The sequence below is a fragment of the Chiloscyllium plagiosum genome, chromosome 34 (genome assembly GCF_004010195.1).
Source record: "Chiloscyllium plagiosum isolate BGI_BamShark_2017 chromosome 34, ASM401019v2, whole genome shotgun sequence".
NCBI classification, from domain to species: Eukaryota; Metazoa; Chordata; class Chondrichthyes; order Orectolobiformes; family Hemiscylliidae; genus Chiloscyllium; species Chiloscyllium plagiosum.
The window spans coordinates 18,672,071-18,698,458 of record NC_057743.1 but is presented as its reverse complement, the minus strand read 5'-3'; the positions used below and the strand labels follow the sequence as shown (position 1 = coordinate 18,698,458).

The 26,388-nt window shown below is 37.6% G+C and overlaps 2 protein-coding genes across 5 annotated transcripts in view; one reads left to right on the top strand and one right to left on the bottom strand.

Moving 5' to 3' along the window:
* Positions 1-26,388, top strand: part of zmynd12 (zinc finger, MYND-type containing 12) — a 100,734-nt gene that overhangs the window by 28,268 nt on the left and 46,078 nt on the right. Inside the window, exon 8 of one of the 3 annotated variants that reach the window (XM_043675685.1) lies at positions 2,566-3,671. The exons of 1 other annotated variant lie outside the window; for it this stretch is intronic. In XM_043675685.1, the coding sequence (XP_043531620.1) occupies positions 2,566-2,727 (162 nt within the window). In that variant the 3' untranslated portion in view covers positions 2,728-3,671. Of the gene's footprint in view, positions 1-2,565; positions 3,672-26,388 lie in introns of those variants that run through there. One more of the 3 variants, XM_043675682.1, reaches the window with a different exon arrangement.
* Positions 8,452-26,388, bottom strand: part of rimkla (ribosomal modification protein rimK-like family member A) — a 78,832-nt gene continuing 60,895 nt past the window's right edge. Inside the window, exons 2-5 of one of the 2 annotated variants that reach the window (XM_043675677.1) lie at positions 22,152-22,382; positions 21,446-21,556; positions 20,553-20,756; positions 8,452-16,427 (exon numbers count right to left, since the gene is read on the bottom strand). In XM_043675677.1, coding sequence (XP_043531612.1) covers positions 15,931-16,427; positions 20,553-20,756; positions 21,446-21,556; positions 22,152-22,382 — 1,043 coding nt within the window. In that variant the 3' untranslated portion in view covers positions 8,452-15,930. The remainder of the gene's footprint in view (positions 16,428-20,552; positions 20,757-21,445; positions 21,557-22,151; positions 22,383-26,388) is intronic. The other variant, XM_043675678.1, reaches the window with a different exon arrangement.

Genomic DNA, 26,388 nt, shown 5'->3' with positions numbered 1-26,388 from the left:
TCTTCCTGACCTCTCCGCCCCCACCCCACTCCGGCCTATCACCCTCACCTTGACCTCCTTCCACCTATCGCATTTCCAACGCCACTCCCCCAAGTCTCTCCTCCCTACCTTTTATCTTAGCCTGCTGGACACACTTTCCTCATTCCTGAAGAAGGGCTTATGCCCGAAACGTCGATTCTCCTGTTCCTTGGATGCTGCCTGACCTGCTGCGCTTTTCCAGCAACACATTTTCAGCTCTGATCTCCAGCATCTGCAGTCCTCACTTTCTCCTCAATTAAAATGAATCTAATGGTAGATTAGATGATCACAATTCTCTGCTAAAGTTACACACTACTACTCGCCACCTTGTCACAGAGCTGGTGGTACCTGTGAACCTATAATCCAGTAAGAGTCAGTGGGGTGAGGAGAGACCATCTATATAGAGAACAGACAAGTAAATGTTTCAAGTTTGTTCAGCAAGTTTGCCTGTTTTCTTCAGATTCTTGTCTTCAGAATCCATAACAGCTCATCCCAGTGTCAAATGAAAATAGCCTTTTTTTTAAGAACCCCCAAAAATAAGAGAAAAGTTAAATCAATAGAGCAGTTTTTAGAACACATAATGCGTTAGCTCAACGTTATCCCAATTATGCAGAACTTCCTTTGAAGCTTTGTACTACCTGGTTGACATTTTAACTGCAAAAAAGAAGTTTTTCTTTATTCAGAACTTAAGCCCACTGAGGCTTCAAGCCAATCCATGTCCAACAACCTGCGCTGAAAACTCCTCACATTTTGACAACTGTGAAAATTGGAACACAGCAGCTAACATAATCCATGACATTCCAAACCAATCAATAACATTCTAAACAGAACTCTCAATGCTCTTAAAAGAAAAAAAGTCAATTTCCTCTCTCCCAATGTTAACTGCCAAAAACAAATTAGTTCTTCCTTGAGCCATAATCTGTGTACCATGGTTTGTTAAAATTGGTCCATTAGGATTGGAGATAAATTGTTTACAAACAGACCCATAACACAAAGAAAAACATTCAATCTATACTCCATCTCATGCAAGTATTAAATACAATATCAAATCTACCACTTTCACATTTAACCCAGTTTAGCATATCACCACTCAGAGAAAGGAGGATGAATGTACTTAAACAGGACTGACTTTTATTTAATAAGCTCAGTAAGAAATAAGAGAACAGACAAGTACCTGGAACAGCTCCTGAGCAACAAGCACTGCAGGTATATACGACTACAGATTATATAGGCAAGCTCAGAAGGTACAATATAGGTACTCAAGAGGCCTCCACAAGGCTTGAGATAGCTCAAACCACTTCATTTATTCAGAGGGAAGAGTAGCTCTGATTGTACTCCCATCAATTCATATCTTGGATAGAATCAAGAATCTTAAAATTCAGAGGAATTTTTAAAAAATCTACTGCTGGTCAAAACTGCATTTTATTTGGCAGACACAACATATCCATAAATCTTCAAAATACATCACAGGAAAACAATAGAGGAATCTGCTTGCCATTCATAAATAGGTGAAACTCTTTTGTGAAAATGTTAATTTGAAACATTGTCTTTTCATTTGAGAAACACATGCATTAATGCAAAATCTGAGAGAAAAATTCATAACGAAATGAATCTTGTATCATATGACTAAACCCATCCATAAAATTTCAAAGGTTCTGAATAATACAACAGTAAATGCTTTTTTTAAAAAAGTCTTTACTAACTGAACTGTAGTCAAAGTCCTGCAACACTTTCTATGCCTACAGCAAGTTAATTGAGTAAAACATGAAAATGATCAATGACTCATTGAAATGCATTACTGTGGTAGTGATTTTTCAGCAGTCCAATTCCTACTCTGTATTTTCTCGAAGAGTTTGCCTAACAATATGAGATTACTGATCATTCTGTCCGTAAAGCAAAGAATATTAATAGAAGCATTTTCAAAGCCATGGAACTTGCATTGGTTTGTCTTCAAAAGCTGTAACACTGATAAGAGTAGTGTAATTCACAGTCAGCTGATTAATTTTGTAATATATTTGAATGATCTGTGATCATAGTAGGAGAACTCTGGGGAAATCAAGTAAATTGTTTTCTCTCAGATGGAGTACAAGAGCCTGTTTCCCTGGTTGAAGAGTTTAGAACTAGAGATCAATAGCAGGATAATGGATCAATTATTTAGGTGTGTGTGTAAACAAATTTCTCATGTAACAGTGCAAAATTTTTGGAATTCTCTACCCCATAGTGCTATTGATAATCCAATGGCAGAGCAGACTTGATGGGCTGAATGGCCTAACTCTGCTCCTCTGTTATGATGCTCTGTCAATGAGAAAAAGATCAAGGGCTTTAGGAAACAATGCAACTGATGAAATTGATCAGGAAGAATCCTACTGAATGGATGAGCAGGCTCAAAGTGCTGCATATAGCTTACTCTTGCTCTTTTTATTTGTTTTATAATAGGGCAAGAATGGTCTATTAGAAACATTACATAAAAGAGCAATTCCTTTAGAACTTTCCTGAAAGGAAAATCCATATTCCTTTAACACAGGAATGTCTCTTTTCTTATAACAGGCTGTTGAATATGCAAAACTGGCTCTGAAGGACAGCCAGCTGCTTCTGCACAATGAGAAAGCGATTGGCAGCATCACACGTATTCTTGAGATGGCTGAAAAGGCACTGTCATATCCTGGAGGAAAGGGACCATCTCCCTACGCATGGGCTAATTCATGCTAAAAGTTATTAAGCTATGTGTCTCAGGGTAAATAAAAACAGAACACTGGATATAAAAATTTGACAGTGGTATGGGACACAGCAATGACAAAAAAGTTTGAGGTTCTTGAACAAAGACTGCAATAAATCAGGATACATGAGCTTCAACTGACAATGAAAAGCAAATAATGCATAACTGCATCAGCAATGTCTTATTTATACTGCACCTTATGTCTCACAAACATCTTCCATAGGATACAATATTTTTAAATATAAAGATTTATAGACAAAAATTACAATTGTTTTACAGACTGCAAAATCTCTCAATCTGAAGTGATATATTTTGGTAGGAAGAACCAGGGCAGGTAATAGAAAGGAGTGCAGGAGCACATTGATCAATGGATGTCTGTGCACAAATTGTTGAAGGTGGCAAGACAGGTTGAGAAATGGATACAAGATCCTAGAGTTTAAAAGTAATTAGGCTGGTGAATTTTATATTTTTAAAAAAACCCTCTTGTTCTGTTTCAAATGCTGCATTGCATTCAATTCCAGGCAGAATTGAAGAATGTGAAGGCCATTAGAGTTTGTACAGGAAAGATTTATGATAATGGTTCCAGGGGACTTCAGACACTTGGAAAAATTGGGAGCTGGGAAAGTTCTCTTCAGGGAAAAGAAAGTTGAAATAAAATTTAACAGAGGTGTTCAAAAACCAGACAGAGAAGTTAGAGAGAAACTGCTTCCATCAGTGGAAGGATCAAGAACCAATTAATTCTTTTGCCAGTAATTGTTAAAGGTGACACAAAGAAAACATTTTTATGCAGCAAGCATAAAGCACTTTCAGAGAACACTAGAGAGAGTTTCTATCCTGGCTTTCACAAAAGAAGTGGTAGGTGCCATAGGGAGTGTTGCTGAATAAAATCAACCAAGCAATCGTCATTAATGCCAGTTGGATGGGTATATGAATAGGAATGGTTTTGAGGGGTATGGGGCAAGTGCTGGCAAATGGGACTAGATCAGGTTGGGATCTCGGGTCAGCGTGGATGAATTCGATCAAAGGATCTGTTTCTGTACAATATGACTATGACGAACTGTATATTTATCTGAAGGGAAAGTATTTACAGCAGCACGGTGGCTCAGTGGTTAGCACTGCTGCCTCACAGCACCAGGGTCCCAGGTTCAATTCTGGCCTCGGGTACTTGTCTGTGTGGAGTTTGCACATTCTCCCCGTATCTGTGTGGGTTTCCTCTGGTTTCCTCCCACAGTCCAAAGATGTGCAAGTCAGGTGAATTGGCCATGCTAAATTGCCCATAATGTTAGATGCATTAGTCAGAGGGCAAATGGGACTGGGTGGGTTACTCTTTGGAGGGCCAGTGTGGACCTGTTTCCACACCGTAGGTAATCTAACCTAATCAGAGTTACAGGTGGGTAAGTGGGACTGGCTGAGTTACTGAAACCATTTTATGCACTGAAAAATCCTATGTATAAATAGCAATTAGAGAAATTACCTATTAATCTCTTTTTAGGTTGAGGGAGAAGCATGGCTTAGACACCAAAACATGCACTACACTTTGAAATATTGTCACAGGACAAAGAATGTTCATCAAAACTGACAAGCTAGGTCTCAGTTTAACATTTCATTAACAGCCTCTTCAACCAAGCAGTAGTCATGAATACCTCAGTAATAGCTATGGAGATAGATGGGTTTAAAAAGACAAAGCAAACAGAAATCAGCTGACACGTACATTTGACCAAATAAAGAGTAGAAATACAGGAAACACAAAAGTTTAACTACATTAGTTAGCTAATCATATTGGAAATTTATAAAGTTCAATTTATTTTCACAAGGAGAATAATACTGGATTCATGCTGTACTTGAGTAGGCAATTTCAATACAGTACAATACCTTAACTGAGATGAGTAAAGTAACATTTCTGGAACTTCATCTGATATATGGCTACATAAAGCATTAGAAAAGTGGCAGGTATTGACAGAAGCCATTTTCTTTTCCACCTTATTTCACTATCAAAATGTCATGGTTGAGCCCAATCCTTTCCTTCCCAGATGTTTGAAAACATTTGGTAGCATCAAGTTCCATAAGTAGAATAACAAGTCCATAATTGCCCACAGTACACTGACAACGATTGTGATCCACTTCACGGCATAGTTAGAACATTACAGTGCAGTTCAGGCCCTTCGGCCCTCGATGTTACATTGACCTTTGAAACCAATCTGAAGCCCATCTAACCTACGCTATTCCATTTTCATCCATATGTTTATCCAATGATCATTTAAATGCCCTTAAAGTTGGCAAGTCTACTACTGTTGCAGACGGGCATTCCATGCCCTTACTACTCTCTCAGAGGAAACAAACTACCTCTGACATCTGTCCTATATCTATCACCTCTCAATTTAAAGCTTGTCCTAGCCATCACCATCTGAGAAAAAAGGCTCTCACTGTCCATTCTATCTAATTCTCTGATCATCTTGACTCTATTAAGTCACCTCTCAACCTTCTCTCTAACAAAAACAGCCACAAGTCCCACAGCCTTTCCTCATAAGACTCTCCCTCCATACCAAGCAACATCCTGGTAAATCTCCTCTGCACCCTTTCCAAAGCTTCCACATCCTTCCTTGAATGCAGCGATAACAACTATCTTACACTTTTCTACCTGACCACCCCACAGTACATCCTGTATAAAAACCAAATTGAATATCAACCATTGTCTTCAAATCTTCATCAATGATCATCGACTGGGACTGCCATAGTGTTAAAGGTTTAGATGGATAGGAATTTCTTAAGTGCGTACGAGAGAATTTTCTGATTCAGTATGTGGATGTACCTACTAGAAGTGTAAAACATGACCTACTCTTGGGAAATAAGGCAGGGCAGGTGACTGAGGTGTCAGTGGGGGAGCACTTTGGGGCCAGTGACCATACTTCTATTCGTTTTAAAATAGTGATGAAGAAGGATAGACCAGATCTAAACGTTGAAGTTCCAAAATGGAGAAAGGCCAATTTTGACGGTATTAGGCAAGAACTTTCAAAAGCTGATTGGAGGCAGATGTTCGCAGGTAAAGGCTCGGCTGGAAAATGGAAAGCCTTCAAAAATGAGATAACAAGAACCCAGAGAAAGTATATTCCTGTCAGGGTGAAAGGGAAGGCTGGTAGATATAGGGAATGCTGGATGACTAAAGAAATTGAAGGTTTGGTTAAGAAAAAGAAGGAAGCATATGTCAGGTATAACAGGAGAGTTTGAGTGAATCCTTAGAAGAGTATAAAGGAAGTAGGAGTATACTTAAGAGGGAAATCAGGAGGGCAAAAAGGGGACATGAGATAGCTTTGGCAAATAATATTAAGGAGAATCCAGGGGGGTTTACAAATATATTAAGGACAAAAGGATAACTAGGGAGAGAATAGGGCCCCTCAAAGATCAGCAAGGCGGCCTTTGTGTGGAGCCACAGAAAATGGGGGAGATACTAAATGAATATTTTGCATCAGTATTTACTGTGGAAAAGGATATGGAAGATACAGACTGTAGGGAAATAGATGGTGGCATCTTGGAACATGTCCAGATTACAGAGGAGGAAGTGCTGAATGTCTTGAAACGGAAAAAGGTGGATAAATCCCCAGGACCTGATCAGGTGTACCCAAGAACTCTGTGGGAAACTAGAGAAGTGATTGCTGGGCCTCTTGCTGCGATATTTGTATCATCGATAGTCACAGATGAGGTGCCGGAAGACTGGAGGTTGGCAAACGTGGTGTCACTGTTTAAGAAGGGCGGTAAAGACAAACCAGGGAAAACAAATCTTAGCAGGACTTATACAGTTAATGGTAAGAACCTAGGGAGTGTTGCTGAACAAAGAGACCTTGGAGTGCATGTTCATAGCTCCTTGAAAGTGGAGTTGCAGGTAGATAGGTTAGTGAAGAAGGCATTTGGTATGCTTTCCTTTATTGGTCAGAGTATTGAGTACAGGAGTTGGGAAGTCATGTTGCGGCTGTACAGGACATTGGGGGTTAGGCCACTGTTGGAATATTGCGTGCAAATCTAGTCTCCTTCCTATCAGAAAGATGTTGTGAAACTTGAAAGGGTTCAGAAAAGATTTACAAGGATGTTGCCAGGGTTGGAGAATTTGAGTATAGGGAGAGGCTGAACAGGCTGGGGCTGTTTTCCCTGGAGGGTGACCTTATGAGGTTTACAAAATTATGAGGGGCATGGATAGGATAAATAAACAAAGTCTTTTCCCTGGGGTCAGGGAGTCCAGAACTAGAAGGCATAGGTTTAGGCTGAGAGGGGAAAGATATAAAAGAGACCTAAGGGACATTTTCACACAGAGGTTGGTACGTGTATGGAATGAGCTGCCAGAAGTGGTGGAGACTGACACAATTGCAACATTTAAGAGGCATTTGGATGGGTATGTGAATAGGAAGGGTTTGGAGGGATATGAGTCGGGTGCTGGTAGGTGGGACTAGATTGGGTTGGGATATCTGGTCGGCATGAACAGTTTGGACCGAACGGTCTGTTTCCATGCTGTATATCTCTATGACTTTATCAGAGGAATTTTCATGCCTCAACCACCTTCAACACCTTTTGCAAGTGGTCCTCAAACTTAGTATGTCTCTACAGATTTTCATCTCCCATTTTTAATCCCCAATATCCAGGGGTCACAACTGACCAGAAACATAACCGGTCCACCATATACATAAAAGTAGATCAGTCTATTTTATCTCAACTCCCCAAAGCATTTCCACCATATATAAAATAGAAACTAGGGTGGAATGTGATAAAATACTCACTATTTCCCCAAATGAATGCAGCTTCAGTAACATTTCAGGGCAAAACAGCCTTCTAAACCTACAGCTCCTACTGCCTAGAAGGCATGGATAGCAAGCAAATGGGAAATCACTACATTCAAGTTCCTCCCCAGATCACACCAGCCTATTCAGGAATAAATCCTGATTTCATTAATGCTGGATCAAACTCTTGGAACTCCTTCAAAAGAGTATTGTGTGAATACCTTCACCTCTTGGACTACAGAAGATCAAGGCAGTCTCTCACCATCATCTTCACAAAGGGAATTTTTTTAAAAATCACAGTATAGAGCAGTAGTCCCAATTAATAAATTGCTTTCAAATGTGGTACCTGGCTACCTTGATCTGAGAGTGTGATCTCAACAAAGATTTTAATATCTTTGCAGTAGAATATGTTGCACATCTACTTGAATACTTTGAAGGGAAACACGGCAGTAAGTATGGAATATCTACCAAATTGCAGATTAAACTGAAAGTAAAGGAAGTAATTGCATTTTTTTATTTTTAAAATACATGCAGTGAATAAACTTACTTTGGTTTGCATCAGAAATGATTAAATAGGAGCTCTACAAGGAAAGTGTGATATCTATAGCCAAAAGTGGAAACAAGCATTAACATGGAACAAAGTAATCTGAAGTGTTTCCTACTTCATTGTAAATGAATAAAAGTATTATTAAATTGAACTTTGCAGGAACGGCAGAACATATGGCAAATTATACTTATTTCCCTTGTCCACCTATAATACCTGCAGTCCTGGGTTACAAAAGTCCAGGGAAAATAGAAAACTCACTTCTTAGTAAAGTTTATAAATGACCATTTAATGTCAAAAATATGGGACGGAAAAGTGCTTTTAATTGTCTGCAGAACCAAAGTATCTTGTGTTTGGTGTAATTACCTATTTATCCATTTTAAGAAAAATGAAAGAAACAACTCAGCTTATTTGATTATTTTCATTTTAATGAGTCATTTTATTACATTCTAAAAAATGAAACATAAGTATATGTACAGTATTCACCATGATCAATGTGACTAACACCATATCCTTGGCTTTCCAACTGGCTACTCAAGTACCAGTAATTGGCCAGCTTCACCAGCACTTGGTCAGTTTGCACCACTTGGTAGGAGTTTCACTTTCAAACTGCAACATCAATAAACATTCTATAAACTCCAAAGAAAGAACTGCAAACAGCTTAGGGCTGATTTTATTTTTCTTTTGAAAAGGTTGCTATCAAACCCAATCTACACCTTAGCATTTAGAGTGTTTACTGATGTTTACAAAATGTAGTGTTTCACAGTTTGTATTACTGATGTGACTCTTTCTCTTCATTCATTCACCACTGCTCTGGCTGTTCCCCAAAGACTTAAATATAAAACAACGCAGGAAAAACAACTGATGGACACAAGCATTCTGCTAAACTTCTATAGTCTCCACAAACCAATACAAATATTTTATTTGTTAATGAAGGAGAAGTCTCCTAAATGGAGGTTTCCTGAAGAAGAGCTCATGCCCGAAACGTCGATTCTCCTGCTCCTTGGATGCTGCCTGACCTGCTGCGCTTTTCCAGCAACACATTTTCAGCTCTGATCTCCAGCATCTGCAGTCCTCACTTTCTCCTAAATGGAGATAGTGTCAACTGTTGCTTTATCCTGCATAGTTTAAAATTTCTCTCCCCTTGTACCAAATCTTTAAAATGATTTGAATTTATTTTAAATTATACAATTCTTGAAACATTAGATCATAGATGTTTTTGTACTTAGAATTCTTCAGTCCTCAGTGCAACTCAAGTCACCACCTTGTCTACTGAAACAATGAAAGTTGGTTTAAAACTCCACATAAATTTGGAAGCAAGTTAGATATTTAGGAGTTCAGTTTACCATTCTAAAGATCATGAAACCCCGACCAAGCATTCTTAATCTTATTAGTCCTTCAAACTTTCAATCACCACATGTCAATCCACTTACCAGTTAACCACACTGACATCTGTACATTCATGAAAGACATGCAGGCTCTCTCTCTCCCCCAGATACATACACACACATAAAGATAATGCATAACATATAATGCAAGTAGTAACCCACAACTGCACTAAGATTTTCCAAAGGAGTCGAATAATGCAGAGTTTGTGTCCTGATGATAAAACTAAAAGGCTGAGACAAATTTTTGGACACAGGATGGCCTCTGTGTGAACAGGAAGCAAACCTGAAATATTATCATCAGAAAATAAGTTACTATTCATTTTATTATACCTTTGGGCTACAGTCACACAGCTGTAAAACAAACAGCAGCACAACTATGTTGTGCAGGCAGCATGTCAAGAGGCACTGGTTTTAAAAATGGAAAATTCCTTGCTTCAGACTCCTTGAATATTTAAATGATGGCCCGACGGATAGGTACTTAATAACCAATAGTAAAAATGATTTTTTAAAAATTTATAATAAAGTTTATAAAATATCCTATGTGTGTCAAAAATACAAGAAAAGCTTATAATAGTTTATAAACTTGCAAATTCTAGCTGCCATTTGGACAAGATCACAAAAACAGGAGATAAATTCAGATCTATAAAAATTTTCAGCTGATATATAAAGGTACTTTTGGTGCTGATCACTACCAATTTCCATGCCATCCAGAACTGCAGCCCAAGGGTTTAATGGATTATTTTAAACAGAAAGTATTTTTCTGTAATGTTTTAAATGTCACAGTCAATATTTTTACAACTCTCAAAACCTTGATGCTGAAAAGAGCCGACCAATTCTGTAGGATCAGATCTTAATCAAACCCCACTATGCAATATGTGCAAGCATAATACATAACCAATGATACATACACTGAATACAAACCACTGGCTGAAATGAGTCACCTTTTAGTTTACCTTAAGGAAACCACCATTAAAAGTTGATTTCCAGATCATACACACATGGACTGTAATGGAAAATTCTGCACTTAAATGTTGTTTTACCTTCTATATGATTATTTAAAACAAGTATCGTGCATATATCCCAAATAATTTCTCTGAAGATAGTTACATAGATTTTCAGGCTTTGGTAATTCAAATCAGTTCAGCTATGTCCCCAGGATATGTTATCAAGAGTATTTGATTGCACAACTGCCTTTTACACAAATTCACTGATGTCCTTTGACTATTGTGTCAATTACATTTGAACAAGGCACCCAATCTTACATGCTCACAATCACACATAAAAAACAATCTTGCTCCAAACACAATGTTCTACAGGGAAACAGTTAATGAAACTGCCAGTAAATTCAAACTTCACAGCTGTACAGTTCAGTGCATTGGAACACTCACAGCTTACTTTTACAATGTACATTTTCAGACCTCTCCCTCCCACCCCTCCCCAAATGTTTAAAGAACACTGAGCATTTATGAAATAAGCAGTAAAAGCATAAACTCAACAGTTTTTGGATGTTCAAATATTTTTTTTCTCTTAAATACAAGTTAAATTTAATTCCTAACTACATATGTATAATATTCTACTCATGCCTGGAGAATGGGACAGGGCTGCCTCTCCTGCTCTCACTCATTATATCTGTAAACACAATGGAATGTCAGGATTTGTAAGGCTGCCTCTGTCTTACACTCTGTACAATGAACTGCTTTCAAATCTGTCATATATAGAGACCATATTAATGCTGTAAAAGATCTACAATTGAGGTTGAAATCTCAATTCTAGGGGCTTGTACTTCAAACGTTTCCAGTGCAGTGCTTTGTTGTTTTGCCAAAGTTGGGCTTATAAATTCATCCCACAGTTTTGAGTATCATGGAAAGAAGACTATCCATCAGGTAAAATAAATATTTATTGGTCAGACAAATGTAAACATTCTGCAGTAATATTTCTGTTTGGATGCCCACAACTCTAAGGAAAGGTAGAACACAGAGAAACTGAATAAATAGGGTCAAATCTCTTCCCTCGCCTCCCGTACAAAAAAAAAATTCGTTTTAGAATCATCAGTGGGGGCAGTTGCAATTTAAAAAAAAAATCAAATTTTAGTCTCAACATACACCAGTTAAATGATTTCAATAGTATTGACATAATACGATTAATTAACCTTGCCAGCCTGTTAACTAGCTAGCATTCAGCATTTTACATGAGAACACATTTTGTACACAGTATATTTTTTCTTTTCCCTAACCCCCTTTACAATTTTAGGTTAATTTTAAAAGTACAAATCATTTTAAAATTTATCTTCTTACTGTATCTTACTGCTGCAGAACAAAGTTATATGCTAACTTATTCAATCAGCTTAACTTACTGTGATAAGGACCTATGCACAACCATAATAAACACCAGCCAGTCAGTTAAAACCACACATAAAATCAGCAAATTCTTTAACTGACTGAAACATTTGAGGGGGTGTGCACCAATGATATATAAAATGTTTCCTTTACCTTTTTAAATATTTTTATGCTTCAAACCTTTGGAGCTCTCCTTCCTCGTGCCCACCAGAATAACTAGGAAGGTTAAATAGACTTCATACAATTATATGCCATCTTTATTCAAACATGAAAAGTTTCCACTCTTTTCCATGCTGTTAAGTTAAATTACAAATTACATGGACAGAAAAAAATTGTCAAACAGTTCTGAATCGCTCAACTGAATGTGCATACCAATGTTCGTCTGCCACTCTTGACTCTCAACCTCAGCTTTTATTCAACTTATCTGAACAATGGACACAAAAACATCAACCACCTCTTGACTTTCAATACCAGCAACCTCCCTGCTCATTTAATCAATTTACCTAGTGCTGGACACAAAAACAAACAAGCCCATATCATTTGAAGCATAGCTCTTCCCAGGTTGGCTACTGGAAATGTCTGTGAAGGCATTCATTGGCTTGACAACTCATTGTTATTCCCTCAAAATGGCTAGATAACTAACTACACTTTATTCCAAATAAGAAATACTGTGGCCATTAAATAATATTTTTACAACATTCAATTTACAAGGTAACCTGGAAACTCCTTTAGAAAGGATGTCAAGGGTAACCTTTTTCTTTTGGTGGTTGGGGTTGGGAGGAGTGGCAACGTGGGTAAGAAATGTGCACAGGCCTTTCTGTTAGTTTTACTTACTTACATTCAAATAATAGATTTTTTAACTGAATGTTCTATTAGAGAAATTGCACAACTTCTTCAGCCTAAGTAGCTTTATGATTGATGTTTCACTCTCATCTTAACCCAGATGAGGACCAAGCCTACTGTTGGGTAACAGCTCCACTCAAAATGGCCTCTCCATTCTTAGTTTGCAAGCATGAAAAGCAATCAATGCACTGTTTGACTTAAATAAGACAGATTCTTTGCAATTGTTCAAAATGCATTCATTGATATCAATCCCTTTGCCACTCCACCAGCCCAGACACAATAATCCCAGTAGTTGCATTCCAAAAGAGAGCTGGTTGGGTTTGAATGGTTCTGAATTTTCACTGGGATGCATTCAAATATTCAGACATCAGAGAATTGTACATAAAACAAAAAATCATGAATCTGCTTCAAGAAATTTAGTAAACAGTTTAAATTGATGAACCATGTCTTTGCCTCATTCTTGGATTCTGTGCTGTTTAGAAATATTGCCAGGGATTTTCAGGTCATTGACTCTGTTCCAGCTGCAACTGGCTTTGAGACAATATATTCAACTAGAATAGTGTGTGAAACTTCTCAACAAAGCATGTAAGGCCCTGAATTTTTGACACTGAGTTTCCACAGTGACATTGGTCTTGAAAAATTGCAGAAAGGTTTATCGGAAAAGTTTCACAAGCTATTTTAAAAGTTAGATCTCATTATGCTCATTGATATTAAAAGGATTGAGAAAGATCATGTTGGATAGCTGGTGTGTTTCCAGAAGGAATTAGTTACATTTAATCAGAATGTTGTGCAAGCACAGTTAAATAAAATCTTAGTGTAAAATATACAGCAAGCAGAATATGTACAATGTTCTTTTGCTGTTTTAAGTGTGCATGAATCAACAGGCTGTGTTGACAGCTATTCTGTATAGTACTGGTGCAAAGAGTACCAGCCACAGCCAGACTGCCCTTATATTAACAAGAGCCACATTATTTGAAGAATATGACTGGCCTTACTGAGCTGTGCAATCAGCTTGCAGAAACACTTTCATTAAGCTTATCTAAAATTCTGCAATATTTCAAGTCAATCTCTGCAGGAATCTCAACCATGTTGAGTGACATATAACAGTAGATTCTGTGAACAAATTTGCTCAGGATTTCACGTTCTCTTAATGTAACGTATACTCATAATCCTGCAAATAGTGGCATGCTTGTTTTTTAATGAGCATGTTATTTGTTTAACTTGGTTTGCACTAATCATTGTACAGTAATACCTACCACTTAACAGCCATTTTACCTAGATTTGTATCTAGTGAAATGAGACAGCAAGGATTCTGATCTAAGTTAATGAAGCTGGTCGGTTTTGTGTACTGTTCTAATATTCACATCGGTATGAGTATGAAAGCCTAACTACTGAAACTGAGTTATCCTATTTAAAATTATTTTAAACACTGCAAATGCTATACTGTTTAAACTGCTTGTGAGCTTTGTGCTTGCTGACCCATATATTAACTGTTAAAGTTAATACCTTCAGTAATGTGTACACAAACTCACCAACTTTATAAAAATCAGAAACTATATTGAAATATTTTAAAAGAAAAAAGAATATTTCTGCCCTTCATTCTGGGAGATACAATTTGTAAATACAGACACTACTTTTTCCCCCGAGAGACTCAGCAGACTGCGAGAGGCTGTAGCTAGCTTCTGTAAAATCAAAAGGAGGACAAATCAATCCTCATACATTATACACCTTACAGATTTCACCTGTTTAGCAATACTGTGTATAAACAGCAATACTCGCTATCCTGAATATATCATTTGATAATTTTTTAAAATCTCCCAGGGATTTTAATCTTGCACATTTCACTTGATAAACCAGATCCAAAACTTTTGCAAAACCAGATGATGACAAAACAGCAATCTGCCAAATACATTTCATACCTTTCATATCTAGCATGATGCTCAGCTTTATGTGTTAGTATTCTAGGAGACAAGCTTCAACGAGACAACTGGCCTTGTTTCTCTTTGAGTTTTGTAGCACAGTATTAGGATATGCTGGCATTGATTTGCTAGCAAGTAAAATTAAAATAGTAAAGTGGAAATGGGGTGCAACAATTCAAAACATTTATTACACATATTAGCACGGCAACTCAAGTCAAGAGGATTTCTGTATCGATGGACTAGAACATGTCTTATTTATTTCCCAAATATTTTTGTGAAGTCCAGGATTGTTTCTTCGTAATCTCAATCTGAGAAAAACTGCATTTTATCAATTAAGTCAACAAAATATAGATTTCTTCAATGTTACAACCAAGTCTCAAACTGAGAAAAACATCTAATTCACTTTCAATTACTTGACGTTGAGCAGAGAAACTACTTGTAAACAATCAGTTTACCATTGTTTATGACCATACCCCTCAACATGCACTGCTTATCCATTAACCTACCTGATAGGCAAATTCATGTGCCAAATTCCAAAAAACAACTAAAAACAGAAAATGACATCAAATTCCTTTATATTTTAATTATATTTTCTCTCAAATTACTTTCTGCAGAAGTTCATTTATTTCTAACCAACATGTTAATATCACTGTTCAAAAGTTATTTTGGGAGGAAAAGGAAGAGATAAGAATTGAAATAGTATGTGCTGACCATTTTGTTTAAACTGATGTTCTCTGTTTCTTCATATTTATGCCTTTGGTCTAGGACCAGCTAAAGAATCACAGCTTGAGTTGTTATATGCTCCAGAATAATAATGTCTGTTTTGAATGCCAGTTCAAACTGTTTTCACCAACAATACTGCTGTTGTAAGCAAATTGTAAACAAAGAAGATATAAAACTGCTATTCTAGTTAAGTGTGAGGTGCAGTTCATTGCAGAGAGGCAAGATTTTGATTTCAAATGCAGAATGTACTCAACCTCAATCATGGTAGGAATGGAAGATGTGAAGCAGAGGCTTTCCATTTCCGAACATGAACTGATGAAAGGTCTTCTCCGGAACATTAACCAGTCCTTGTCTTTCTGACGATTACTATTTTTTTTATTGCCAAGGCAATACTTTTTAACTAAGCAACTGAAACCATATTACTGAGTAATTGAAATAGTTTATCAACTGCAATCTCCACTGTGGCCCCAGTGACACTGAGGCTACATAACCCATTGCCCAGGAGTGAGTTAATGGCTATAATATCATTCAGGGCTATTCAATATACCCAGATTTGATATAATTTACTCTCATATTAAACCATTAAGTATTCAGTCCATCAATTCCTTTACTGTTTTAACCACAGTTCAGCTGGGAAAGCTGCCCTGTTTGATTTACCGATTAGGAATGGTTCCTCAGCCTCACTCACTCAATAGTTTCATTTCAGTATTTATGAGATTGTTCATATTGTAGCCTGTCTCAGGCAGGACAGTCTGCATGGACCTGGAAGCAGCAGTGTCAGAATCTCTGACCTCCACTATTTCAGGATCACTCTCACTAGAGCTTGAACCCACACTCATGGTGAACACACTCTCAGGGATGGCACTGACTGAAGCCCCCACCTCTGGCTCACTTGTTTCACTGGCACTTGAAACAACAGAAAGAAGCGACATCTTTCTGGTCAGTCTGCTTGGCAGCAATGACAGGGCATAGTCTGCTATGATACCACTTACATCCAGATTGCAAGCTTTATCAAAGGCCCTGAAACCTACATTTGCATTTGCTTCACACACTACAAAAGAACCGTCATCTTTCCTGAGCAGATCGATACCGCACACATCCATGCCCAGAATATTGGAGACTTGGATTGCCAGCTGTTTGCCCTGCTCACTCAGCTGATACATCACACCAACACCACCTATGAAACAAAAAAAAGACTATCAGTTCTGAACTTTACAGAAAATTAATAATTATTATTAAAGCAACACAGAAAAAGAGTATATGAGTAAAATAATCTGTTGGCAAATGAACAAGTATGCTTTCTATGTAACACTCAATACACCCCGTAACTAAAGCTTGAATCTCTGCTGTGCAGTAAAGTTTAGATCTCCAGTCTTAACTCATTTTGTTTTACAAGAGAGTAAGTTTCCATAATCTGTCAGGTTCCAGATAATAAGTTTACTGTCAAACAGCAATTTTGCTGATCTTGAAATGAAGAACAGTCATCTTTCCTTTGTGTCGGTTTCTAACTACCGATGATTTCCAATTTTCCAAAAACAGTTTTTTCTTTATACTAATCTCTCTTTTTAAAACAAAAAAGAGAGTAAAGTATTCTCTGGATGAGAGCAATTCCACCGAGACTGCATTTATTATCGACCTTATGCCACCTGAAGAACAACTGCACATTGATGGTGGACTTCCACAGAGTGAAGTTGTGAATTTCAGCTGGAATTTGGAATAGTGACATGTGTCCAAGGCAGTAATCGTCCGTGACTTGGGATGAAAACATGAATGTAATCTATCTGTCATTATTTTGCTGTCTTGACCTTCACAGTAGTAAGGGTCACAAAGTGGCTGCTGAACTTTGCTGAGCTGTTCAAAGACCCTGTAGAACACAAATACTGCAAGTTAGATATGCTGATGGTGGAGGAGGTAGATACTGTATCCAGTCCAGTGACCAGGGCAAAAATTAAGTAAACTGGATCCTGAATGTATTGACCTTCTTGAGTGCATGAACAGCTGTACTGCCTCAATTGAATAGGCTTATCTGAAACAAACCTGATTTGAGCCTTATTAGTGATTGAGGGGTTTTCATGAGATCAGGAGGTGCACTACTCATTGGAACTTCTGTCCTATCTTTGTACTTATAGTGCCTTGATATGGCTAGTCCAGTTTGGTTTTGGTGGCTCCCCCAAGATGCTGATAATGGTGCTGAAGGTCAGAGAAAAGTGGTTTTGCCCCTTTTTTGGGGCTGGTGATGTCCATTACCTTGAATTTACAAAGTACAAATATTACCTGCGTTCATCTGTCCAACTCTGGACTTTGTACCAATTACACAGAATTACCAATGTAAATCCACTCTCTTGACCTTATATTAGGAATGAAACTGATGAACTGACTGAAGAAGTCTGTACTGAGGTCACTTCCTCGTAGAAATCTTGTAATAATGTCTTAAGGTTGCAACGATTCCCACCTGACAATCGACAAATATTTTTCTTTGTAGCTGCTTTGATTCCAATTGCTGTAGACCTTCTGTTTGACTGTCACTGACTTCAGTCTCTTTAGGTCATTACATACTATCCAATACTACCTTTCATCAGCAATGTAAGCAAACTCTCGCATTTTAATCATACGACACATTGAACTGTCATGGAAAGATTGAACTGAAATGGAAGATGCTGTAACTTTTAATGCAAGTTTTAAATAGTAGGAAAAAAAAAACCAATGAAATCTTACAAAACTCACATCTAAGAATTAACATTAAAAAATGCAAGTCATCAGGTGGAGGGCCACTATCTCCATAAGAAATAAACTTTAAATCAAGATTCACTTAAAGGAAATTAAATATTTTTAAGTGTGCCAGAATATGATACTAATATAATGTATCTTGGTAACCAAACACAGTATAATTCGCCAAATTTACATAGAGACATAATTAATTATTGCTAAAAAGAGACAAGTTGTTGAAGCCTTTCACCTTGCACTCATCAGAACTTAAATACAAGAAAACTAACTTCAGAAAATAAATAATTTATACAGCATGACTCTGATTGGTAAAGGCAGCACTGTGGGATGCAGCAGGGATTGGTTGTCTCCATAATTCTTTCCTCATTGAAAAATATGCGACATGTAGACATATTCATTTTTCCTCCAAAAAAACAGGTTCATGTGCAAGAATAAATGGAGACCACAAAATGCAGAAATGAATCACTGAGTACCACTGAAAATTTTGTATTGTTGTGTAATTCATAGCTCAATCAGGATTATTTAGTAATGTTGTCTAATAGAAAAATCACACCTAATATTAGATAATATTTTCTGAGTTTTGCAAGGATTGGTCAAGCACAGTCAGCATGCTTCCTGCCACGGACAAAGGTACATTTTGGTTTGATACATTTGCCACCAATTCGGATGTACAGCTTATAAGGCCTAGCATTACACTGACACTGTAATTCATATACAACATTACTCATTTGTCTGGTAGGCAGAACATCTTTTTGGTTAACGTCAGTGTCCTGGAGAAAATGACTCATCTTTATTGCAAAAGGTGCGTCATGACTAAATTGGGAAAAGTGGACTGATAATCGAGACCCACTATTCCACAAGCTGTTACAAATACATACCTACCCAATTAAAACACCAAGATTACCAACTTGCCTGACTGACTGCTATTCAGGACAAACTAATTCACACCAGGTTTCATCATTAACAGGAAAGTAGCTATTTATTGTAAGAAAATTCATTCTTTAACAAAGACCAAAAATGGATGACTGATTTACCACTATGCAAATTAAGACAAACCCCAAATATATGCACATTCATTCAGGAATATGGCAGACAATAATATATGGTTTGACAGAAATATTATTGGTGGAAAATGTAGACAGTGAAAACAAATGAGATAGAAACTATAAATAGGATTAGGCCACTTGGCACTTTAGGGTGGCTTTGCCATTCAGTAGGATCCTGTTGACTGTCTATCTCAATGCCATATTCCCTTTTCCTTCCTATACTCCTTGATATGTTTAAAAGTTGTTTTGGTAAATATATTTAGTGACTTGCCCTCCACAACCTTATAATAGTCAAGAATTCCACAGGTTAATTATGCTTTGAGTGAAGAAATTATTCCTCATCCACAGTCCTAATTCTGTTAAATTTTGTCAAAGTCCAGACTAGTAGAGTGGATGACTTGTTTCTCATAGTTCTTTTGCTTTTTAGCAACAATGATACTGTAGTGTCTGCACGGCAATGGTCCATATTCAAAGAGATGTCTCTTAGTTTGCAGACTTCTGGATAACTCTAGGTGCACTGCCTTACAGGTCTACAAAACTGCATCTTAAGAAGCATATTCCAAATCTATTGCTAGGTAGTTTTCCCTTAACTCAAATATTCCTGATGCCACTCTGTCACAAAGTATCACATCATGGTTCCAAAACATGACATTATCTTGTCTAATTAAAGCATACACTTCCCAAACCCACTTGGTCTTGAAACTGTGAAGTCTCTCCTGGTGCTGTACTTTTAGCTATATAGCACTGTCCAACTTCATTTTCAGTTTATAATTCTAAAGGGAAAATATATGGCTCCTTACAAGTAGCTAAGTCATGCTTTATAAATTTTTGTTCCTTTTCTAAAGTTTTTTCTTCTTGTGGTTAAGTCAATAAGTGCAAGATGAAAAGCTTCAACTTTACCTTTTCCTTGGCAACAATTAAGTTCTGTACTCCTTCGAGATGAAACAATAGTTTATGTATTTAAACTTACTACAATATATTCGCTCATCACAATGCAGTCTAGTTTACATGTGGACGGGTGATCATTTTTGGAACAGCTCTGTTCAGTCCATAAACATGATGCTGAGCCTCTGTTCAACTATCATTTCAACTCTCCATCTTATTCTCACATTGAACTTTGTCCTTGGCCTCCTGAAGCTCAATTAAACTTGAGGACCAGCATTCCATCTTTTGACGAGACATTTTACAACCTTCTAGAGTGAACAATGACTGATGTTAAAGTTACAGCATCAGGTAGCAAATCTGCCATATGTGGTGCCCATAATCAAGCAACCCTGCGAGATCACGTATAGTACAATTAGAGCAAGTCAACATCCTCCAGTGACGGAACCAATGTCAATTCCAGAACTTAATCATTCTATGTGGCCCCAAATCAACTCCACTACTCCGAACCATCTGACACAAAGCCAAGGATTAAAGCTGGTATTTATGGTGTGTATAACTATATCATGTAATAATTACATATTGCCTTTATTAATGGTGCTAGTGAGAGAGCCACAATATTCCAGTATCTATGAAGTGCAAAATCTCACCTAATGAGCAGTTGCTTTGCATTCTACCATCAGTGGAGCATCGCAGCATTGCACCAATCACACGGCCTCCTACCAGCACCACACGGATATCCTTCCCATGCGATTCTTTTACGTATTTCTGGAAAAGGTAGGGAGCATCATGTCGTATCAGATGAGATAAGTCAGACAAATGATGCTTGTCCCGTGCCAGGAACACTGCCTTCCCTGAAGAAAAAAATACAGGCAACAGTCTGTTATGCATTTCAACAGACTATGTAATAAACCATTTCTGCTCAGGCAATAAAGAATGAAGCCATTATTCTGCATATACATAACACTAAAGACATAAGACAGCACAGTATTTTACTTCATAATATTCTCATATAAACATAAATATCTATTTAGAAAAATAATTTAAATTTCCCTTTATTTTTCTTATACTGGTTCTTGCCATCCTACTGAATATTTGACACACACTGGTATCTCACAAAGGGGGATATCCTTATTGTCCTGGATTGCAAGAACATGAGCAGGTTAGTTGAGCATTGGGCTAGAAGTGGCATCTCAACTGAGCAGGTCTTTGCCAAACGCAAACTCAAGTTTATCACTGGGGGCACAGGTATTACACAGGAGCAAACATTTGTCTGATTCCACATTAGTTTTTTCCACCCCCTGCAAACCATCACCTCCACCCCTCCCAATAACTATCTCCAACCCCTGCAGCCCATCTGCGATGAGACAACTGCGACCTATTGTATTGCCCAAATACTATCACAGGTGAGATCAGCTACCTCATCGCAGAGCAGAGGTTGTACCATCCTTCAATGATTTGATGTCTGTTCCTTAAAAAGTGATAATAAAGATCACAAAAACAAAATTTAAGTTTATGTGCCTTCACTTTATCTGTACTTAACTGCAAAATGAGAAAGAATTTATACCTCGATGACCTCGTGTATTTTTAACTACTACTGGATAACCCAAAGGCTCAGCATCATCGATCATTTTTGCAAAATTTTCATGACCACCTGTTATAAGAAGAAGAATGTTTTGAGGTTATTGGGAAAACAGAAATAAGATAATGGATACTTTAATTTCTGAAAGGAGAAAAGCTAATTGACCCCTCTTCCCCAAATCTCTCAAGATCCAAAAGAAAATCAGCTTTAGAACAGCGACCTAAACACATTCCCATTATACATCTACATGTTTTTTTGAAAAATACTAGCCCTGTATTTTGGTCTTAATTACTAATTCTGGCAATTCAGGTTAGCTTTTCATCAGTTCTTAGATTTAAAAAAAAAGAAACTGTATCAAATGCAACGACAAAGTTTTCAGGGACACACAGTACCCGGAATGACAAAAAAAACCCCCATCAAGATCAAGAATGTAAGGATGTACATTTTATAGCGTCCAGCTTTCTTTCTCAACTTCAGGTCCACAGCTGAACAAGCAACAATTATGGGTAGTAACTACTGCAGGTGTCAAAGAAAGCTACAGCACGCATTAAAGCGTGGACTGGCTTGTGACTAAATATTATTTCAGAAATTATTGTGTTCTTGCTAACAAAACATTGCTAAAGATTTAAAAGTTGCAAAAGTATTCTTAACATCTATTTATATATACCGTAAGAGAATGTATCAGGCAATGGTATTCCATGACCAGCTAACTCCTGGAAAGTCCAGAACTTGTTAACGCAGTGCAATATGGCCTGAGGACGATTGGCCAGGCGACAGCCCATCTTTTCCAAGTGCCGCAGGAGTGTAATATCACTATCATTCTGGACTGAAGGAGTGGGAACTCGAACAACCACTACTTGAGGGTAACTGGTTACTGGTTCCTGTTTGATACGTAGTCCTGCAGGGAATAGAATAGCCAACATTAATGCAACAGACACAGATGGCCAAAAGAAAACTTTTAGCAAGAGTACTATAAGCACCCTTCCCAATAAAATATTCTGCTCACTCAGTTGCAAAACAGACGGTACAACAGGGCTTAGAGTACCTGTTGATTGTGTGCACTAATAATTCTCTCTGGTTCTCAGTTCAGGTGAGTAGGACATAGTGAGAATTGCAGATGCTGGACAGTCAGAGTGGAAAAGGTTCCCATCTGAAATGTCGACTCCCCTGCTCCTCTGATGCTGCCTGACCTGTTGTGCTTTTTCCAGCTCAACTCTTTATTCACTCAGCTCAGATGAGTTAACTTGAGCTTATCAGAATTAGAGAGGAGAGTAAAACAGAACTCCTCCTACAAGTTGCTTTGGTAATTTCTCAGAGCAATAATCACCAGCCAAAAATGACAGCCATCTCACTCCCATCCCCTTCTCTTCATAAAGTCTACACTTATACTCCAACAAAGTTTTTAGAAAGGTATAAACGTCATCAATAAATCTACAACAGATTTATACTGATTATTTCTTGGTACAGGATTCTGTAAATGAACAAGATTTGGCTCAGAGGCATGAAAGTATTTATTTTAGCACAAATTGCATTGCTAATAAAAGAAAAGAAAATTTGAAAATGTAGGAAGAGGAAAAGACAGACAGTTTCAAGCAGAGACTGCGTTATTTTCTGCACAAAGTTTCTGATCCTAGTTCTACTGACAAGGAGTAACCCAGGTTAATTGACTAATACACATGAAATTACTGAGAAGGGAGAGAAAACGCACATTGAAATTATTGCACAAGTCATGAAATTGCTCTTGCACTCCATCCACTGGTTAATTCCGTTCTCTTGACTAACTTGTCAATGGTGAGACAGATGAAAAGGAAGGAGAGTTGCAAAAGGTCTATAGAAGGGAGGAAAAGTTAAAAGGGAAAGTGAAAACTTTCACTGTTACAAATTACCACAAATAAATGAAACAATCACAGCACAGTAAGTTACAAATGATATTTTTAGAATAAGATCCCTATGATTAAATAAAACTATTTTCATTCTCTTTGGCAATTTGAACTATTGGACATGCAATCATTGGGACAAAATCAAACTTGCGCTTATTTTAAAATGAATATATGATAGATTTCTTCGCAAACAGTTGGCTTAAAACCAGTGAGACAAATTGTTCGACAAGCAACTACTTGTGAGGAATCTATAAATTGGATTTCGCCCAGTCCAGAAATGCATCATCTCTGCATTGTCTGATAGAATTTAGCACTGTGAAAGAAATGACATACCATCAGCTATGAAAAGGGGCACATGAAGCTGGTATCCAATCAATAGCTGTGCACTATGCTGAGAGCTGGGCCATGACAGAAGTATAGAATCTTTTCTGCAGTAGAAGACACTATGAAGAGAACATGGGGTATAGGCTAGGAAGAGTGATGAGCACTTGGGTGAGGAGAATTGTCTTAAACAGTGCCGATGGCATTGTATTAGTGTTATTGGACTAGTAGTGCAGATAGCACATAGAACACAGAATAGTACAGGCCCTTCAGCCCTCGATGTTGTGCCAGCCTTTTACCCTTCTAAGGTCAGACTAAATTACATACCCTTCTTTGTACTATCTTCCATTTGCCTATCCAAGTTGCTTAAATGTTCCCTAATGTATCTGACTTTACTACTACTGCTGGCAGTGCATTCCATGCACCCACCAGTCTTTAAAGAACCTACCTCTCACATCTCCCCTAAACCTTCCTCCAATTACCTTAAAATTATGCCCCCTTTGGAAAGTGTCTGGCTATCCACTCTATCTATGCCTCTCAACATCTTGTACACCTCTATTAAGTCACCCCTCATCCTTCTTCGCTCAAATGAGATGCATCAACTCAAGCTCTGAAGAGACAGTGCAAATTCCAAAAGGGAAATTGAGGAATTGCAACTAAGTAAATAAATCTGAAATTAAAAGTTACTCTCAGTAACAGTGACCATCATACTACTGGATTGATGTAAAAATCCATCTGGTCTGCTAATGCCCTTTAGGGCCAAAACCCTTCCAGCCTCAGCCATTCTAACCTGCATACCACACCTGACTGTCATAAATATAGCTGATTCTTAAATGCCCTCTGAAATGGCCTGGCAAGCCACTCAATTCTACCAATGGAAAAGTCTAATAAAAATGAAACAGGATGGACAATCCAGAATCAACACAGGCCTTGGAAATGACAGGGAAATAAATAAGTCATCCCTGAAAAGTTTTCCTTGCTAACATTTGAGGCATCGTGCCACAGTTGGAAAAGTTACCCCCAAAAAATGTAAAACACCAGCCAATCAGGGGAAAACTTATTTGATCTCCTCTTTACCAATCTACTTTTAACAGATGCGTCTGTCTATGAAAATATTACTAGCAGTGACCATCACACAGATCTTCAGGAGATAGTCTTCCATCTTCATTCTGGGGGCACTTTACATTTTGTTGTGTGACACTACTATTGTGAAATGCAACCTGGTCATAAAATGAAGTGGATAACAAGTTAGAAGAATATGAAACAACTGTTCTGTTCCCTAAATCAGATTCATCTACACCATTAGGTTTAAAGTTTGATTGTGATACTCAGGATATTTTACTTTTGCTGAATGTGGTGGAGAAAAAAAATGTACAACGGATATGTTTTGTGCAATTAAGTGAACATAATATCATAGGACATCCTTTAACTGTCTTCAGGATAGCATCTAGTCTAAATCTTTCATACTGTGCTCTGGAAATGACAACACTATCCGTTGAGGGGGAGACCAAGGATATGCAGATTACGCTAACATAATTAAAAGAATACAAAATAATTGCTGAGCTTCCTGCGACAAACAGTCTTTCAAAATCCAATAAATATCTGTCAAAATATAGTCAGAAAGCATCAATATTTCCCAGAGAGGTGATGTAAGCTTGGAAGCAGAGAGATACGCTGGTGGCTCTGACAAAGAGATGGAAATGCATTGAATTTGAGATTCAGGAAATTAGCATTTAATCAGAATCATACAAGTTGGATTCAAGTTTCTCACTATGAAAGTTGCACTGATTGTCAGTTTGATGAGTAAAAACAGTTGAATAAACTAAAAGGGTCAGAAACTTTAAACGTTGTTGCTTCAAAAGCAATGTACATACAGGCATATATCTCAGAACAAGTTAGCAAGTGCGCCTCTAAAAATAGATCTGGAGTCTGTTACAATGGCTCAAAGCAATAAATGTTTCAATTAACACAAATACTAATGAGTTACTTGATGCAATCAGGTTTATCTTCTGATCTGAGGAAATAGGCATAAGTGAAGCAACTGTGACAAAACAAAACAACTACAGCCCGAAGTCGGGATTTGAACCTGAAGACAAGAGTGTGAGAAAATGTTTCAGTTCATACCTTGAGAATGACTTTACTGAAGCTGGATTGCTAGACAATTTATTGGACTTGGAACTGCAGGAAAGATCCAATTACTCTCATCCAAACATTATTGACCCAGGAGCCAGGTTAAATCATATAATAGTATCATAAATTCATAAACGGTCCACAGCACAGAATTCAGCTCTTCAGCTTACTGAGTACGCACTAGTCAAAAAACAAGTACCTAAGTATTCTAATTACATTTTCTAGCACTTAGCCCATAGCCTTGAATGCTTTGACATTGCAAGTGCACATCTAAGTACTTTTTAAATTAAATGAGGCTTTCTATCTCTCCCATCCTTGCAGGCACAGAGTTCCAGATTCCACCATCATGCGGATGAAAAAAATGTTTTCCTCTGGTCCTCACCTGGTCATTGATCCCTCCACCAAGGGGAAAACGTTTCTTCCTATCTACCTCATCTATGCCCCTCATAATTTAAAACAATCTCAATTACGTCCCCCTCAGTCTCCTCTACTCGAAGGAAAACAACCCCAGTCTATCCAATCTCTTTTCAAAACAAACTGTCCAGCCAAACAAAATCCTGGAATTCACTATCT